This window comes from Ctenopharyngodon idella, chromosome 17 (assembly GCF_019924925.1).
Source record: "Ctenopharyngodon idella isolate HZGC_01 chromosome 17, HZGC01, whole genome shotgun sequence".
Classification (NCBI taxonomy): Eukaryota; Metazoa; Chordata; class Actinopteri; order Cypriniformes; family Xenocyprididae; genus Ctenopharyngodon; species Ctenopharyngodon idella.
Window position 1 is genome coordinate 9,837,211 of NC_067236.1, and position 21,232 is coordinate 9,858,442.

Here is a 21,232-nt window from a genome sequence, read left to right on the forward strand (position 1 = left end):
TTGCGTACAGAATACAACTCCTAATGACCTGCACCAATATACAAACCATAGTCCAGTTGGGATTTTAATGCTGCATTTGTGCTGATACAATCGAAAGGAATTGGACCATAATGAGATAGAATGGGGATTCAAAACAAAACTCCAGCAGTGTGTGGACTCCCTCAAAGACATCTCAGCTATTGTGTGTCGCTGTGTTAAAATGCCAGACAGACCGAAAAACATAGTATACTACAAAAGACAGGAAGGAAAAGGAAGAAACACTTGAACTTTAATGAGGAATGGGTTTGTAGACAGGCTTTGCTCTGTAAAATGTATAAAGGTACAAAAAAAGTAGTTCAAATGTGCAAGGACGTTATGCACCTGTAACGCTGTGAAAGTTATATTTTTGTCCTATATACCTGTTATCTGCTTCAAAATATAAGTAATTATCTGTTATCACTTTAACAAAAATTTACATATTGGTGCATCCCCATTTGACGCATGATGCTTTTGCATATGCGTTTTTTGTACTGGAGATCAGCAGAGCAAGATCCTCAGTATTTTTTTCAAGTCTGAAAGGTTTCAATTGCAATATTAAATCTTGAATAAGAATCATCCATCTTGATGTTTATTCCCTGATTAAACAGCCTTAACAAATGCAAATAAATATTCACTGCAATCACTCTCATATTCATGTATTCATAAGAGAGATAATAGTAGTTGAAAAGGTTAGTCTGTTCTATCACCTTTAATCAAAGCAGCCATCACACCGAGTTTGTTCCCTTCATAGTGCGCAAAAACATGGCTGATTAGAGAGAATCCAAAAATGAGTCCCCTAGCAACAGTAGAGGAAAGAGAGGGTACTTCAGTGACTGAGCGAGTCACGTGAGGCCTGCCCACACCTGCACAACAGCCCTTATCATTCGTCCTGCATGCTACGGTCCACACAATGGACCCACTCAGTCCAGTGTTGTAGTCATCAGGTTAACAGCCTCTGCCCACATATGACTGGTAAAACAAGCATGCAGGACAATTGGACAGAATTACCAGTATAAAGTGAGTATGTGAGAATTGATCACAATGTAAAAATGTTACTTTATAAAAAATGCTGATGCTTCATCAAACTGATATTAATATGTTTTATGAATCATCCATCACTGCATAATATCCTCTAGTGTCATGTTATGATGTACAGATGGACATAATATAAAAAATAATAAGAAAAAGAAAATATACCATAATTCTCATTGTTCATGAGCAACTGACACAGACAAGCGGATATGAATGATAACTCAAATCATGAGGAGATGTGTACTATTACTTTTCTAAGTGATCAAGCATACGTTTTTCATCTAGTGGGTGAAAAAAAAATCTCATAGACTTGCAATGAAGAATATAAGTCGTATATGCAAAAAAAAATAAAAAATTACTCAAGATACATTTTACATCAATTTACTTGAGAAGTAAAATGACATAAGATTGAGTTTTGTTGTAGATTATTAATTTAGATTATTAGATTAAGTGAGTTTTTGCTTAGAGTAAGATAAAAAAAATAAAAATAATAAAAAACCTTGCATTCTCTTTGAATTAAGATTGTTTTCTGACCACATTGGCACATATTTTTTATTGTTTTAAGCTTAAACTCATTTACTTATTATAAATTTTCAGAAAACAAGACATACATCTCTCGATATCATCAAATCTCAAGTCATTTTGCTTCTCAGGTAATCATGATTTAAGAATGTTTATATATTTGTAATGGAAAAGTAACAAAAATACTAAGAAAAGTGTTTGCAGTGTAGGGACAAAAATAGCATACAAACTTGTAGTCACGCCCTTGTAACTTGATCCAGTAAGAAACCACCTAGCTGTACACCCTAGCAACTGTCTAGCAATGCTCTTGCAATCACCCAGTGCACCCTAGTAACTGCGTAGCAACGAACACATTAGCAACTTCATAGAAACAGCCCTGGCAAGCACCTAGTATTGTGCTAATGGACTTTATTTGACTGTTTAAATGCTTTTATCCTCAGAAAGGCCATTACATTTAAATTTACAGTTTTGCCATCTAAACTGCAAAAATAGCTGATATTTGCACGTGTGACTGAACATTTAAGTACCTACATAAACAGCCTGCAGTTAAGCTAATGGACTACATTACTTGGTGGAAGAATTGATAATATTGTTCCTGCCACCATTTTATGAAAGCAATAAGCCACTTGAGGCAGTGTAACACAGCCTCTCTTAAAGGGATAGTACACCCAAACATGAAAATTATCCCATAATTTACTCACACTCAAGCATTCCTAGGTATATATGACTTTCTTCTTTCAGCCAAACACAATCGGAGTTATATTAAAAATATCCTGGCTCTTTCAAGATTTATAATGGGAGTGAATGGTACCATTTTTTTAAGCCCAAAAAAGTGCATCCGTCCATCATAAAGGTAATCAATATGACTCCAGGAGTTTAATAAAGGCCTTCTGAAGCGAAGCGATGCATTTTTGTAAGAAAAATATCCATAATTATAACTTTATAAATTGTAATCACTAGCTTCAGGTAACGGCCGTCCACGCATTCACGAGAGAGTCCAGTTCCGGTGTATGACGTAGGCATAGTGTAAGTTGAGAGTAGACGCCTCTCGCAGTTTAAACAAATAGGGCTGAGCAATAAAGCTCCTCCAACATTTCTCTTTAAAAAAAAATCTCATTTTAGACCTCTAAATCTTGACCAGTGTTTTGTTTCGCTCTTTCCTCTGTGCTTCCGCATTCGTCAATACGTCATACGTAGGGTCAGAGGTCACTCTTCCACCGGAACTAGACGCGCGTACGGACTTACCGGAAGCCAGTTATTATACTTTATTAAATTATTAATATGGATATTTTTCTTACAAAATGCACCTCTTCGCTTAAGAAGGCCTTTATTAGCTCCCTGGAGCCGTATGGATTACTTTTACGATGGATTTTGGGCTTAAAAAAAATGGTCCCATTCACTACCATTATAAAGCTTGGAAGAGCAAGAATATTTTTTTAATATTACTCTGATTGTGTATGGCTGAAAGAAGGAAGTCATATAGGATGTCTTGAGTGTGAGTAAATTATGGGATAATTTTCATTTTTGGGTGAACTATCCCTAAAACTTACTGCTTTATTAATGGGTGAGTGACTATTTATGATCATCTAAATACACAACAATATTATCATGATAACATTCATGATAATTACAAAGTACAGATGGGAATAAAATTAAAACATTAAAAAGATTGCATGGTAAAACAGAGGTTACATGGACACAAAATAAACAGTATGCAAGAGAATCTGAGTCTGTAGGAGACTGGAGTGCTTTCTCTGGTTATTTCACAAAATAAAAGCCCATGTGCCTGACTCTTACATGACCTGGTTATGGTTACTAGGGTAGCTGTGTGTGAATTTGGTGAAAAAATCCATCAAGGGCTTGCAAGGGCACTACATCTTGTCTTGATTTTGAATCAACAAGATCCACACACAATTTGCCTGAGTGGGGCATGTGAAGAGGAACTGCTGATTTTACAAGGGTACTTGATGTGTAAATGCTTCTTTCCATGTTTCATTTGAACGCAATACATAAACTGACTTGCAGGTCAAGCTTCAAAAATTTGCTGTGCTGATCAAAGATAATGTCATGTGTCATCTACTGAACTAAGCAAAGATGGCTTCTGTGATCATTTGATAGCAAGAAGGTCAGCGTCACCTCACTGCAGAGCCACAGGTTCACATCTAGCAGTAAGCCAGTGAGATCAGAACGCTCAGAACATAAAGAAACTCTTGGGTCAGCACAAAGCAAACCAGCCCGAGTAAAAGCCTAACTATACAAACAACATGCTCATAAAACACCATCACCTGTATTCAAGCAATACGGACCAATCATTCTCTCAAAATACAAAAACATTAAGTTGCCTTTTTAAGGATGCACTTTATATGGCATCTGATTGGATATAATTTTTTTTTTTTTACTTGATTTTTTACATTGTCCGAGTGTGAGTGGTGCTTGCCTGTGAAAAACATGAAAACCACCATGATGCTAGGAGATTCTAGGTCATTCCCAGGGTGTTCCCATGTGATTGCTAAGGTATTCTGGGTGATTTTAATGATGCTACTATGTGGTTTCTTACTTGCTAATGTCATAAGAACCCCCCTCAGTGTATAGAGGAAATGCATGGGGGTGATGTTAAGTAATATTAATCTTTATATTAATATGTACAGTATTTTGAGTGATTTCATTTGAAGCATGTTGAGCAAAATGTAAATACAGATTATATATATAATTAGACAGACAATGATCTTTCTTTCTATAAATCACCCATTGTGGTGAACAATACAGTATTTCTCTCCTTTAGAGAACAGCAGAGAAGAACAGACATTCAGATTTCTAAGTAAGGAGCATTAAAATATCACGAGTCCCACCCAGACACTGGCCTGATAAATAATACAGCAGCTAGCCACTCTGCTCACTTTGTCTGCCCAGACATATGTGGCATATTGATCTGTAACATGTCTGCCCCAGCATCGGCTACAAAGTGTGCCAATATCTGTGTCAGAAAACTGGGCCAGCTCCAGCACAATGAGAAATATGATCCCCTATAGCACATCAGCAGAGACCACTGAGCCCATATTGGGATTTGGGATGGTATTTTTACTACCTGACATTAAGAAACCATTCTCTGTTATTCTCATCTCATTGAGTACTAAATATGGTGATTCATGTTAATTTTTTTTATGTTTTATGATTTGCTGTATGTATGTATTGCATAAATCTGTCCTATCAGAGTTTTGTAGTGGCCATTTTTATGAGCCATATTAGCAAATCAAATCAAAATGTGTAGACACTGCTTGTGCAGCCATGAGAGACAACCGTGTTTGGACTCGCTCCCAAACATCCCAGACTGGTCATCTAACATTTTGATGTTAGATGTTTTGCATTTTAAGTAATTTTATAGAAATGATAAATTTCTGTTAAATTCCTTAGTGACACATTTCTCAATTACACCTCAAACAAAGCTATTTTGCTTAACTAATCGTTTATAGCAGCAGTGAAGACAGAACAGCCAATCAGAGACTGCCATAAGCTACAGTATATCAGAGTGACTGATCATATTTATATCTTTAATGAAATAAAAATTCAAGCAAAAGTTCTCTCTCTCTCTCACACACACACACACACACACACACACACACACACACACACACACACACACACACTAAAGTTTGGCATCTGTGATTAAATTGATAAAAAAGGGGCAATAAAGACTTTAAAAATTCTGTTTGAACTAAATGCTGTTCTTTTGAACTCTATTCATCAAAGAAACCTTAAGAAATATATTAGTTTTCACAAAATATTAAGCTGTTTTCAACATTGATAATAATAAGAAATGTTTCTTGAGCACCAAATCAGCATATTAGAATGATTTCTGAAGGATCATGTGACACTGAAGACTGGAGTAATGATGCTGAAAATTCTTCTGAAAAAAAAAACAAACAAACAAACAAAAAAAAAAATTACTGACCAAAAACTTTTTCCATTATATGGAAGACAGCAATCTGCAAAAAGATAATTAAAAAAGATAATTAACATTCAAATTGAAAATAAATAACGAAACTGAATTGTAGAAGAATCCACAATGTAAAAGAATGGTGCCATCTTGTGGCACTACATAGTATCTCAGCCTTTACTGGACTGACATTGGAGAGGGAAGGGAGGGTCTCATGGGAACTTGATGATGACAAAAACATTCTAACACTGGGAATTGCAGGTCAGTGTACTGTTGTAGTGACATTCATGGAGAAATAGGTGTTCGTGTCTGTGTGTGCGAGTCATGTACGTGCTTCCCCGAGCAGCTGTGTGTAGCACAAAGCCTATTTGAATGTAATTACATTAATTAGACCGCATTAGAAGTGTTTACCACACCGTATGGACTGTAGGCCACCTCGCTAAATAAGTACGTGCTAGTGTGCGTCTGAAAAGAAGCTGAATCCAACAAAGCATTTTAACACAAATGGCTGCCTTAACACAAGTACAAACCATCATTATAATACACGGACATTTGATTTGATAATAAATATATTAAGTATTTACAATCATATTTTTGCTTTAATAACAGTAGCGCCTGAACTTTGTGATCTCCACAAGTTTATGTAAAACCTGATCATGGTCTCCAGCATGATTTGAGAATTGACAGGAGTGGACTGTAGGGCATGTATATGATGTTGTCTGCACATCTGGTGTAAGGAGCAGCTTGCCTGGTGGATGGGATGAGATTTTAACACAGCCATAAGAAATCAGCAATGTCGTCTGCCAAGAACCCGAGGCTTAGTCAACATTACATACTCTTCTCTCAATGTAAGGACCAAAACAAAACTCTGTTCTAAACAAGCCTGTGCTAAGACTATGACTGCATATGATGAAAAAGGATTAATATTACATGCAATATGTACCCATATTTAGTTCTGGATAAGTCTTATAAGTAACTGGGTTTAATCTGAGCAGAAGTACAGTTTGTAATTACAGTAAGAGGTATTTCTGTACAGTGTAAATGCAGATTGCAAATGTTTTAAAGAATCACACATTTTAAGGAAATAGTTCATCTGTAAATTCTGTCGTAGTTTACTCACTCTCATGTCAAAATATCTTTTAAAATTCAATTACAATTAATGATGACAGGAGGTTTCAATCTTTAAAAGGACACAAAAGCATCATAAAAGTGATCTATATGGCTTGTGAACTATATTCCAAGTCTTCTGAAGTTAATCGAAAGCTTTGTGTGAAAAACAGACAGACAGTTATGTTGTTAATCACTGAAAAACTTAACTCTGAGAGATGCCCGATTCAATGTTGTTATTGTTAACTAAAACTATTAAAATTGATTTTTGTTCATTGAAATAAAGCTGAAAGCTGAAATAGAACATAAATATTAGATAAAATACTTAACCTTAAAAAACTTAAATGAAAATTAGAAATGTCGCCTATAGTATATAAATAATACTAAAATAACATTCATAAAAGAATCATTTTTTGAGTCATATAGTTTTGACTTTTTTGGTGCTTTTTGAAGCTTTAACATTGCAGTCAGTATATTATTCAACATCTTTCCTTTTGTATTGTATTGTAAAGGAAGTCATAAAGGTTTGTAATGATATGAGGGTAAGTAAATGATGACAAATTTGCAGTTTAGAGTGAAATATCCCTTTAAACTCAAGACAGCTAAAAGACAACTTAAACTGAAGAAGTTCTTTGAACATTCCTGTATTCTATTCATGGAGCAGATTATCTAGAAATCTCTCTTTAGTTCAGTAACACTAGCTGCTATTGTGTATCTCTACACTAGTCTTGTCATGGCCTGCCTTGTACCAGACTTCAAACACTATCCTTCAAACTGGCCAACACATTAAACTATACTTTAATCATTGCTCTTCAACTATTAACCACCAAAAACCTGTCAAAACCCATCAGAGTTTCAAGGGTCTAGCTCTTAACACCGGTTAATACCACCAGCCATTCTTTGTTATGCCAACATAAATTATAAAGTGAGAGAATTAATCATTGAGCACCAGATTTTGCACTTAAGCTACAAAACAAATGCTCCTCTGATGAACATCAGCAATCTATATTTTAAGTGCTACCTCTCCAGTCGTGGCACGACGGGCTGAAGGTGTAGTTGGGCTGGCCCTGCAGTGGGGTGCTCTTTCGAGCTGGTGGTCCTGCCCAGGATCTGGGTGCCCATAGGGCATCCTGCTGCTGGTGAATTTTAGAGGTGAGGAGTCTGCGGCGAAGGCTGCCCTCCGTCTTGGGCTGGAGGTTCAGTTTGCGAGTATATAGAGGAAGAAGTTCATCTTCGTCCTCATAGTAGGTCCTATTCCAGCATTTCCCAGCTGGTTCGGTGGAGAGGCAGTCTACGTATGCAATCATCCTGTGCTTGACAAAAGTATCCCAACATAAGTCCAGTTTGGGAAGTTCAACCACAGGTTCCCACATCCATCCTTTTCCTTTTTATCTCCACAGAGCCAAGACAAATAGGCGTCTAGCGAAACCTCTACAAATTTTAAGTCTCCAAAAGTCACTAATCATGCCAGAGATGATGCGGAAAATGGAAAATGTCCACAAGAGCAAATCTTAAGTTCTCCATAAACAAAAAGATCAAAGGTTAGTCACAAGAATCGGAGAAAACAAGTCTAGTATGTTATTGTCCTCTCACTAACTACCTTAAGCTTTAGACTGAAGGAATACTTCACTACTCAAGTTAGCTTGCCTTATCTAATCTGTAAACCAGGATTATCCCTTCACATCCAAGTGCTGCTGAAGGCAGGCTTTGCACTACAGATGGTCACCTGGGAGAAGGTGAAAAATAATGCTGAACTGATGATGGTACAACTCAAAAGTTTCATTTAAATGTAGAAATGCCATGGCTGAGCAGATGAGGAAGGTTGTAACACTACATTCCCCATTGACTTAAACTGTACAACTACAAAACTTTTTTAAATTGGGACAGTGTATAAGACAATAACACTGGTAGTGGGGCAGGTTGTAACTACAGCAGCCTTTGTACTTTATATCATGAAATTTAAAGGTGCACCATGTAACTTTTTTTTTAGTTCAGAATTAACTAAATTTAAGCAATGAGCTTACGGAGCCCCGCATATGACATGCAGGGGAAAAAAGTAAATTGTGCGCACAATTTACTAATTTGTTCCCTAGATTTGTTAAATTGTGCGCACGATTTACTTTTTCGTTCCCTTGATTTCCTAAATTGTGTATACGATTTACTATTTTGTTCCCTTGATAGGCTAAATCGTGCACACGATTTACTATTTCGTTCCCTCGACTTGCTAAATTGTGCGCACGATTTACTATTTCGTTCCCTTGATAGGCTAAATCGTGTACACGTTTTACTATTTTGTTCTCTCGACTTGCTAAATCGTGCGCACAATTTACTATTTCGTTCCCTCGACTTGCTAAATCATGCGCACAATTTACTATTTCATTCCCTTGATAGGCTAAATTGTGCGCACGATTTACTATTTCGTTCTCTCGACTTGCTAAATTGTGCGCACGATTTACTATTTTGTTCTCTCGACTTGCTAAATCGTGCGCACGATTTACTATTTTGTTTCCTCAACTTGCTAAATCATGCGCATGATTTACTATTTCGTTCCCTCGATTTGCTAAATCGTGCGTACGATTTGCTATTTCGTTCCCTCGATTTGCTAAATCGTGCGTACGATTTGCTATTTCGTTCCCTCGATTTGCTAAATCGTGCGCACAATTTGCTATTTCGTTCCCTTGATTTGCTATTTCATTCCCTCGATTTGCTAAATTGGCACACGGTTTACTAATTCGTTCTCTCAATTTATAAATGTACTATTTTTTTCCTGCGGGGCTCCGTACATCATCAATCCTTCCAAATGTTTTGTCTTACCCTGATTCACTATAGTAGACCTTAGTATTTTTAGAAATTACATACATACGTCACTCGCCCATGCGTGTCTCGTCATACAGAAAATATACAGAACGAATGAGAGTCTGCTGGCAAAAAGAGAACACGACAGTCACAGAGCTCGAAATAAATTGAGAATCAACACTGGTTTCGATTTTCGGAGATGGTGATAACTAGTGATTTAAATTGTTGTAAAAGTGACACTGAGATGCCATTTTTATTACTCAACAAGAGAGTAAGGTACTTTATCGAACAGACAAATTGTCATATGTAGCTCTCTAACAGAGATTTATCTATTGTGAAGGGTCATATTCATCCACAAAGTCACAGCACGCAGAGCCAAAGCATAAACAAAATGTTCTTCCACAAAAAAATGCATGCAGTTTTGTTTTTTAGCCACTAGAGGGACAAAAGTTACATAGTGTACCTTTAAAATTTTAAGGGGTAATTTGTATTTCAAAACAACTTTAATTTGCAGCATATAAATGTCAGAAATTTATATCAAAGATTGAGATGAATAGATAAATTAAACAAATATCTAAATAAATAAATTACTAAAAAAAATAATCAGCCCTAGTCTTCCCTATCTTGAGTCACTTGCACAGCTGTTTGAGTAGAAAACATGAGAATTAGACAGGGAGTGAAATACAGTATGACCAACAGATAGTCAGACAGAAAGGGTATTGTACTTGGTTATCTCCAGCAAATGTAACTGCTTAAGTCCAGATAATTTGTTGAGCCCCAGGATGGGTGAACAATCTGGGGCTGGAAAAAAATCCGTCACCCAAATAGATCAACAACACACTCCTATATTGTATTTCAACACTTTGCATAGACAAGCTGTATATAATATAATCATGCATTTTATCGTGATCAGATCTGATTAAACTCTATCCGGGGTCTAATCCAAACCCTTGAGCTCAATTCTTTGGATGACCGCCAAAGGCGAGAACTGGACCAGATGAGAATTCCAGCAACCAGAATTTGTCATGCCAAGAGCTTAAACTTACATACAACCATGCTGGCCCAAAGAGAGCTTTTCACAGAAACACTGTCACATCCACATAAATTTAGGCTTATCATTTAACATGCCTGGCAGCAAATGTTGGATGAATGTCCAAACTTGGATCTGTGTTAACCTAAATGAGTAACACGCACATTTTATTGAAGTTTACGCTGTGACGTGGACACTTTGAGGGCTTAATCGTGTGCAGAAAATTCAGAGTTTTCAAAGTATCTTTCCCAGAAACATTGTTTGTCGCAAGAAGTAAAGTATGTGTTTGTGTGGTCATTGCTCACTGGTCTGCAACGCATCTGGATCCACTTAATTAAATGAACAGTTATGCAGTTAAGCATTCGTGAAGATGCAGTGCAAATTTGTTAAGCTTAGAGATACTAGGGTCTCACAAATGTAGCATTTTTTGTGACAGAAGAAATATGAAACGGCAGGTTTATTAATTTTTTGTGTACATTATGAATAAAAACGAGAGAATGAGCTACCTAATATAATCCTACTTTATTCCAAATTTCATTTTCTTTCTACAGAAGAAAGTAAATTCAGGATACATTTACAAAACAACAATGTACTAAAAACAGAAGCTTTTTTTTTTGTGTGTTTTTCGTGTACAGACGACAACATTGTCTAAATGATCCCAGTTCACATGGATCCGCGAAAAAAATGTTTTATGCATGCCAGGCCAGTAGATGGCGATATTACTTTGTAAAGAAACACTACGCACCTATAGACTGAACATGTAATAAACATGCGCATGACGTCACCATTTTTTTAGTTTACATGGAGACGTTTTTGAAAGGTTTGCATTTTCAGGCCCCCAAAACGCTGTTGTCATGTAAATTAATGGCCAAAAGGCATAAAAAGTTTTACGTTTTTAGTTGAAAACGATGTTGTGTAAACGGCCCCTGAGATTAGTTCCTCCAAGGAATCACACAAACCAGTGGCTCTGAATAGAGATTGTGCGACCCCACTAGCTGCAAGTCTGCACCGCCCGAACCCCTGCTTGTTTGGGTGTAAAAACCACAAGGTTGGAGGGTTTCAACAATGGTTGCTATGGAGTCCTGGTTATTCAGCCAGAGGCACCTGCTGGAGCAGACAGTATGCACAACTAAGTGTGCACGGCTACATTGTTGTATCCATTTGGATAATTTCTGTCCTTTGTCATGACTCAGTGGACATGACTTCAGTCAGACAGGCCTGTTGTGTGGGAAGTTGCCCATCATTTCATATCCTGTATAGTCTAATACAGGTGTACAAAAGCAAATGCACAGCACCTGCGTATTTACAGTACCTAAGGTAATGTATAAAAAGGATTTTTTTTTTTTCCATTTAAAACTGCAAATATATATATATTTCTTTTATACAAAAATAAAAATACGGTGTAAAATTAAAAAGACTTATTCTGATTCTGCACTATTTATCTGTCACTAAATAAACTGTGACATTGACCAGGTGAATTCCTTTTCTTGCTTCCATTGAGGCCAAAATTACTCTTTTGGAAATTTCAATTTACATTACCTTTACTAAATTCATGTAGCATTTAAAATACTAATTTATTTATATAGTACTATATTTAATACTATACAAATTTAATATTGACCATGACATGAAAATGATTATTGGCTTATCCCATAGGCCAGAATTTAAAGATTGGTACATCCCTAATCTCAAATCGGGTTTTACGTCAGCTTGAATGCTTATGTCATTAAAGCAAAAGGAGAATGTACACATATGCACATATTTCAGATACCACTTGTTTATATATAGCCATGTATACATTCATGTGCAAACATTCCCTCTATAGTTATTGGAATGCCAACTTAGAGCTGGTAATGGCATTCTCTCAATTCCAGTATTCAGACCACCAGTGTTCCCAGCTAGACTGCAACATGCTTATACATACAGTGCATTATTGTTAGTAAATTTGAGGATTGTGAAATATTTGATGTGAACTTTCAATGTCATAACTACTACACAGTAGTGCACAGCATAGTTCTTCCAACCAATAAATAACTTGATTTCAGAAGACATCTGTATAGTGCAGATGCTGTGTATCACTCACTCCTACGAAGAAGCATCTTGGAGGAGGAAACCATTTTCAGCTTAAGGGGTGCTTTTGGACTACATTTCCAAATACTCCCATCTGTCAATCCCCCTAATGTTTTGAATGTCCCTCATTCATTCCACAGAATCTTGAAGAATGGAATAACATCCTTAGACTTTGATTCAGCAATAAAAATCAATCAACTCCCTTGAACGGTTCCATCTTGGAATCGTCCCCTATGGCGTTTATGAAATGAAGAATGCCCTTTCTTTGCTTATCTCCACCCTCAAAATATGTGCAGGCCAAACATGATGTTACAGGGATCAGACTCAGAATTCCACTAATGTGAAAGGGAGGGATGGCTCTGCACACGCCTAGCGACTGAGACCTTCATGAGGGGCTGACAAATGTGGAATGGCCATCATTCTTCAGGCTCCAAGCCAACCCTGGCTAATGTCCATTATTCATAACTGTCACAGGAACTGTGAACGCCTCGTGTGAAATGGGAAAAAGTGCATAATGAGACATTCATGCTAGCATGAGACTCAAATCCAGGTGTTTTAACAATTAAGTTTGGATAATGACTTCGAGATTTGGAAAAATGATCATCCTGACAGCTGAGATGCCCATAAGACTTCATTTTCTGCATCTTCAGTCCAAAGCAAGCAAGAACAACGTAAAATCCTCCTACTTGAACAGATATGATGGGATGATTGGTCCTTTGGGTTGGATTGCAAAATGAACGAGACAATAATTGGATTACATCCAATCAGCTGCTCTGGCTCTTCTGGAAAAGAGTAAAATGGAGAGAGAGAGGGAGGCGGGTACCTTTATCTAGGTCAAGGAAGCTTCATTTATTAAAAAAATCTTACACAGAAGAGCGCTTTCAGGCTTTTAAAGTGAATTACCCTCCACGAAATACCAGTCCCTGCCTCCCACGAGAGTCGTCTCCACTTCTCATTTAAGTCACACAAGGATGCTGATTTTATTCAAGACCTGAGGAGCAGCTGACTAACAGAATGCCCTTTTAGCTGTTCATTAGGGAGCTGTGAAACCATCTCTCCATCATGTGACACTTTTAGAGAAGCCTGTGGGTTGTGGGTCGCCGCATTCATTTGCACCCGGTGATTACACCTCTGACAACAGAAGTTAGTCCATAAAGCAGCTTTAGCATAAACCCATAAAGTATGAGAGCAAACATACTTACTTGGATGCTGGTGTGCAGTGTGCTGGTGTACAATTAGCTTAAAAAGGAAAATCCACAAGGGTTTTTGAGGGAAGAGTAGGAGCGCTGCTGGTGTGATATGAATGCACTTGTTTTGGAGCTTGACTTTAAAGCAGAAGCCTGTCTCAACCTGCAAAAAGCCCTCAGCTACAGGCTAAATGCATCCAAGTTCATGGTGCTGCTGCAAACGACAGATTTTTGTAAACAACACTGTTCATAGAACAATGAAGTATGCTTTAGGCCAGTTTAGTGGATATTATCTGTTACGTATCTATTTCAATCCATCAGTTGAAGAAAATACTGAAAGAAAAACACATCATTGAACTAAACTACCCAATATAAATTATTGAAAGTAAGGTTATGAAGTTTAGTAGGGTGCATAGGGGCTAGTTATCACACTTTTTAAGTCAAGTCTCGAGTCCACAATTAAAAAATAAAGTTAATTATTTTTTAACTTTAACATTGAGTTTTATGACAACATGTCCCAATAGCACTGTGGGGGTTGACACAAACCTGCCATTATTATTGACTTTTCAGATAAATTTAGACCATAAAATAATTATGAAATGTAGAAACATAGATTATTAAAAATTTTTTAAAGATAACATGCAATAAAATATCTGTTTTGATAAATATTGTAATTTGTAATTAATATTGTAACTAATCATTTACATAAAAATAAAATGAAATAAAATTACAATATGTGAAATGTGACAGCATAAAAAAATGCATTCACTTAAAACATAGTTTTGGGATAAAATTTAATTTAATCGGGACTTACTTTGACTTACAACACTTGTGAGATACAACGTTTGTGACAAGTAGCCTTCTATGCATAGCTTGAGAATTGTTAAATGAATGTCCAATTTTAGGCTATTTTCATTTGAATCTACTATCAAAATACTACCAAAGGTCGGAAAAAGCACTTTTAAAAAGTTCACTTTGAAAATCATTGGCACTAACCAGCCATGACAAAAAGCCAAAATACCAATGTGACCATTCAAAACATGACCTTCAGGTCACTGGTGAATAAAAGAGGTGACCAGTGTCAAAGAAAATCAGGTCACCATGCTGGGCAGATTATTTATGCTTGATATGAAAAATACACTGGACAACAAAAAGTCACAAAATAACAGACAAGTAAAAAGGAAAGGAAGAAAGAAATAGGGTGAATAACAACACAAGCCACCTGATCATCCATCCAAAAAAACAAAAACAAAAACAAAAAACAGCTACTATATTCAAAAGTGATAATTCAACCAAAAAAGAAACTCTTAAATTAATAGTTCACCCAAAAATAACAAGTCTGTCATCATTTACATAACTTTCTTTCTTCAGATGAATACAAAAGATGAATTTGTGAAGAATATCATTGCTTCTATTTTTCATATAACAAACGTAAAGGAGAACTGGGGCTACCAAGTTCCAAACTGATAAAAAAAACATCATAAAATAACACTTTTAAAGCTTAAAAGCTTTACTCCTCATTCATTATAACTACACAGACAAGATAAACCAGCACATTCTTAAACATTTCCCTGTTACACTAAACAAAGTCATACGGGTTTGGAACAACAAGGTTGAGCAAATGATGTCTAATTTCCATTTATAACCGAGCAATTCCTTTAAACCAAACACAAAGCATTTTAGACATTATTTAAAGATCAAATGCGGATCACAAAATACCAGCACGGTGCCAAAACCGCAAAGAATGACAAAGCTGCAACACTTGCAGCTCAAACTTGGATTTCTAAAGAAAAATGTGCCATGCAATCACTGCTCAGTAGACAGATCAGATAAAAGTTTCCTCCTTACTTATAAACAACCTCTCTCATCACCTCAAAACTCTGCCATGGTCACTTTAACTTTTCTGACAGATTCCCACTCTTTCCTCCGGCAGCCTACGAACCGCACTTCCTAGCAAGAAAACAAAGGAACCGGAGGAGAGAGGAGCGCTTTGAAACTGAGCAGGACATTTAACTAACAGCTGAGCTCAATCCCCTCCCTTTGTCTTCCATCAGGGAAGTGTTACACTCTGAAACTGCAATAACTTGTGTCTCCTAGCTGTTCTTTGTGTTTCTTTCGTCCAGTTTTGAAGGTCTGCCACTTACCGCTCAGACAGAACATGGTCTCCTGCCTCTCCCAATGTGTGTTGGTATTTGCTGGGAAGTGTGTCAAGAGTTTTGCAGCGCACTGTCCTCACACAGCCCAGCGTCCCAGACGGAGCAGCCGAGCACAAACACTCACACAGGTTCATAGGCGCTATCTGTAACCCCCTCCCTCGGTTTCACCCACGTATACACACACACACGGTGGCAACCTGCCAGCTCATGCGCCCTGGGAAAATGTTACCCAATCCCAACATACTCCTGCCATTCCACAGGACTGACACTATTCCAGGACAAAGGACAGAGAGGTGGAGAGATTGCGGGAGAGAGAGACTGACTCAGTTAGGGAGACCCCCTCCTTTTCTCTCTCTCTCTCTTTCTCTCTCCATCCTCAGCTGCAGCACTGCAGAGCATTGATTGTTCTTAACTTATCTGTCAGCAGTTCTGCCGTCGCTGGCTTTTGACACACACAAAGTTAAATATAGCTAAATCCCCTCGACTCAATTGTTTGCTACAGAAATAAAAGGTCATTGTCCTAGGCTGTCATCTGCCGCTAATGCTTAGTCTAATAGCTAAAACACACAAAGCATGCATTTTGACCATGTCATGTGCAGTTAGTGATTTTGACAGCATCTGAGTACAGATTCATATCTACAGATGTAACTTCCTCAAGAAACATTTATCAAATCAAACCGAATTCAGGCACAATAACTTAGAAGTTCGTTGCAATAAAGTTAACCGTTTTTCCAAAGCTATTTCAGTTTTACTTTAACTAAAAATCTGGTGTTGAAGGTGGACTAAGATTAAATAGGATGGCTTGACTAATTCAATCAAACTGTTAATCTTGGACTCCTCACAAGGAAATCCCTCACTATCACAAGGTAAATAAAATCACGTTGCTCTGAACTTTTAGTTTTACATCCTGGAATTCTCTAGTATTTCAAAGGCTATATTAAGGAACTATCACAAACAGCTCATTAGATAAACACAATGAAAGCCTCTACTTACCTCTGCAATGGAGAGGTGCATAAACCCACTCATCATAGTCATCATCAGTATCCAGCTGCTCTCTGTGGCAGGGGAAGAAGTGTCCACGCTGCTCAGACAGAGAAGAAAGACCCAGGGCACCAAGGGTTCGAGGTACAGGGTGACTTTTGCCCTCTGCCCACTCCCCCCTGTACCTCAGAAAGTTCCTCTCTCCCCACATCGCCCAGAATCAGCGCCAACAAAAGCCTGACTTGAACCGAAGTGTCAGGCAAGTCTCCAAATGCCCCACATTTCCTTACGGAATGCAAACAGCAGCTTGGATCACTCTAACAAGGAGGGATTTATAAAAAACATGCTTGCAAAAACCAAGGGCGGGTCCTTCTGGAATATCCATGCTTCAAAATATTATGTTGAAATTGTCTTCATAGACTTCACTACAAGCAGTGCTGTTCTTCAACATGCCTTTAAGCTCCAAAAATACATTCTTCTTTGTTTGTCTAAATGAGTTTGACTCCAAACAAGCAAAGTGCAGTCTCAGGAAGTCCTAAGAAAAACTTTGGACAGAAAGTGGGGAACTTCCTCCGCTCCCCAGCTGTGACACGTCGGTGCGTTGGCGTGAGCAAGTGTGTGTGTGTGTGAGTGTGCACACTCATGTGCTCCTCCAGCACGGCTGTGTTTGCTCCAGCAGGATTTTTGCATGCTCTTTCTTCAGGTGGAGCAAAATAAACCCCATCTGTTATGCTGCTCAATGAATAAGGCGATTTAAAGTAATATTTAACTGAACAGCTCCTGGCTAAACCACAAGATTCTCACACTCCTTCTGTCTAATCTTCATAAGGCAACACTTTAGCGTGGTCCACACGCACCCTATAAATAGATAAAGCAGATTAATTACTTTAGAGTGTCTTACAGGTGATAGCGGAAAAGCTCTTGGACCTGACACTAGTGTGTCTGTTATTATAATGAATTATGCATGATTATTTATCATAATTATAAGCACAATTATTTTTTTCTATGAAGAGTACTCACAGTATTCTGGAAAAAAAATACAGCACAGAACAAGTTAATGTGGATGTATGCAATCTAAAACCACAGAAGAGCAGAAAATATATTAAATGTTACTTGTTTAGTGATTTAGCTGCACTAAGGGAATGCATCACTTTATGATAGGAAAATGCATTTTAAATTTCACATTTAAAAAAAAATATATATACATCAATCCCTCTGTTAGTTCTAGAGTCTCTTGAGGCATAAAGACATGTTTAGGATGCCCAAAACTACAAAGAAAAGAAATATTATGTGATCCATAAATCAGCTAATGCCGTAATAAAACGTATTCCAGTGATCCAAACTGCGACTAAAATGGCTAATGTGACAAAAAATGCGTCAATAATTTAACATGTAGTCAAGAATACACTGTCAATATACAGTTTCGTCAGATCTCTTGAACCAATTAGTTAACGAGTCAGTCAAAAATATTCATATTCATAAACTCATGAGTTAGCAGTTTGAATCAGACTCAATTAGTCATTACTGATTCCATGACCGAACCATGAACAGTTTTGTTGTAATAAATGTTATTAATGGAATTTTTTTTTTTTTTTTTCCAAAAATATTTTATTGACTATTGTTTATTACATGATATGCAACTACTGAATCGGTTGTAAAGAAATCTTTGTTTTACTATACTAGGGTCTGTACCATAATCAACGCAATATTTGTTTGTTTTGTTGTTTTTTTATATTCTGGAAAAAAATATGTTTATATTGCATAAATAATATATTTTTAATATATTTAAATCCGCTAGTTAAATTAGAGAAATTAATCTGAATGATTTCTTTATCCTTGCGGGCGGAAAGTTTCTTTGGTTATATAATGTTCCTACCATTGACCCATATGGGCGCCACCAAAGAGATGGATGTTTGATATGGTGAGAACGTGTGTGCCAGTTGGCACAGTCAGCTCACCCATAGTCAAATGCTTCCCAAAAGCTTTGAAATCAAGAGCAATCCAAATGTTCCAGACTGCTTTACATAGCATTAATCTGGAAGCTACATGCTGACCCTAAAACACTCTGTGATGGTGCCAAAACAGTTCCAAAGTCTTACATGCCATGATTTTGTACAGCACAATTCAGCAGTAATGCATGTAAATTGATGCTGACTTTAAAATGTCTTATTTTAATTCACATAAATACATTAACTGTATTTACATCTATTCAGTGACGCTGGTTATGTGCTCTTGGCATGCTGAGATGGATAATTAATGTCTAGTTTCTGTTTGCTGCTGAAGGAAGTTACAATAATGTCAGAATAAAAACTTGAAACAATAGTAACTAATTAGTTTAGGCACTATTAGAATATTTTCTGTTTATGACTGAACATAAAAGTACACTATGTCTAGCTGCAAATCATCTACCATACATCAGGACTATGCAGACCAGCAGACATCATATTTCAGCCACAAGAGGGTGCTATGGACCCAAACATTCTCTTGAATTTAAGATTTGCCTAAAAGAAAATACTTCATTTTAACCAATTACTAAATTTGTTAATATAACTCAAGTACTAGCTCAAGACATCATTGTGTTCTTAACAGGCAGCCGTTCCTCATATTCAGGGATGATATTCAAGCCTTTAAAAACATTAGATAAGGCATGATAAAATAAAGAGAGGGAAACATAAACTATCAAGCCAGAGCTGTAACAGATACCTGATACAGAAGCTTATCCGACACGCTTAGCTACCTTCCTGTTTACAAAAGATTTTCACTCCTGCAGTGTTTTTGTGCCATTTTGCCCCACATTTCCCTTCAGGGACAGACAGGGAACCCAGTGAGTGTCCTGCTACAAAACACATCAGCGTCCTTGACTTTATCACTCACTTAAGTATGCAATTTTAGATATATTTCATTACATAAAGAAGCATTGAATGAAATTTAATAAAGCTTATGGTTTTCAGTAACTATGTGTGTGCTCAGACTGCAAAGTTGAAATGAAATGGAAATGCAATCTCTTCCAGACAGACCACAACTGCGGTTTTACTTATGAACTGGTCGACTCCACCCAAATAAACCAGTGAATTCAGATCTCTCCTTCCACACATAAACATTCCAAAAAAATTAATATTGGAAGTATTTTGAAAGGCACTTTCCTCACTAAGGATCAGGATCAGATGTTTTCAATTAGGATTAAATTGGAAAAAGGGAGCAGCAACAGCAGTGGAGTCGCATATTTCAACCATAAAGTCCAGTCATATGGCCTTGGCAAGCTAATAAGCCATTAAAACCACATTAAGGAGACTTCTTGAACCGTAACCAATGACCTCAACTGATACATTTACCCCCGTGCCCCTACTTTTACCTGTCATCCACCTTTGTTTTGTCTCTCTGGGTTGATTCTGTTTGTTTTTGTACAAAAATGCAATAGGACCTTGGATCTGAAGTCTTGCTGGCTTTTCTCATGTGACATACGTATAAGGGGAATCAGTTGCTCTTTTTGGAAACAGACCATAACCTGAGCAGTTTCTATTTGTAAATTATTATTTGACTTCATTAATACCACGGAATACACACATTTTTTGCCTTACAATGCATCCATTACTTACACTATTTTATACTATAATGTGTTTATTTTAATTTTCACTGCAAAACATAATTTTATTAATCAGTATTTCCAATAAAAAAAAATTTAAACATGCTTAAAACAAAATATTTTTTCTAAGAAGTAGATTAAATAAGTTAACATATAGTAATAAAACTAGGAGTTGAATAATTCTGTTTATTCTTCTGACACCATTTTCCCCCCTTGTTTTAAGTATAAATGCAACAAAGTTTTCTGCGTTTTATGCTTAAAATGAGAAGAAAAAAATTGATAAAAAGGGTAAAAATATATAAATTCTTTGAAAACAAGTTTTATGGCCTTTCACATTTTTTATTCGCAAGTACATTTATGATTTGGCCTCTACTGAGACCAATAATGAAATAATAAAATATTATTATATGTTAAAGAAAATTTGTTCCAAGCCATTATCTTTTCATCTGTTGCTGTGTTATTCTCAAACAATCAGATGGGACCCCCACACACATCTATGGCCTTCCTAAATAAAAACTCAGATAAAAACATTAAGACATTAACATGATGGTGATTTTAGGTGATTCTGCACTACTTGAAAGCCTTTAAATAATGAATTAGATGGTCTGAGTTGATTTATTTTAAATGCATCTACTGTAGCAAAATAGCTTGCATCTTCATTAAATGATAAACAAAGACCATACCAATGAGTATTAAACAAGTTTATTCATGCCCTTGACATAATCTTGAAGTGTTCTTTTCACTTTGCCTCGTCGAAAAGAGGCTTTTCAATTATAGATGCCAACCAAAACAAGACCAGATATATTTTTGATCAAG

General features: G+C 36.7%; 1 protein-coding gene across 3 annotated transcripts in view; it reads right to left on the minus strand.

Moving 5' to 3' along the window:
• The window catches only part of nhsl1a (NHS-like 1a), a 53,040-nt gene that overhangs the window by 19,789 nt on the left and 12,019 nt on the right, over nt 1-21,232 (minus strand). The window contains exon 1 of one of the 3 annotated variants that reach the window (XM_051868054.1): nt 16,846-17,386. The exons of 1 other annotated variant lie outside the window; for it this stretch is intronic. In XM_051868054.1, coding sequence (XP_051724014.1) covers nt 16,846-17,044 — 199 coding nt within the window. In that variant the 5' untranslated portion in view covers nt 17,045-17,386. Of the gene's footprint in view, nt 1-15,840; nt 16,025-16,845; nt 17,387-21,232 lie in introns of those variants that run through there. One more of the 3 variants, XM_051868056.1, reaches the window with a different exon arrangement.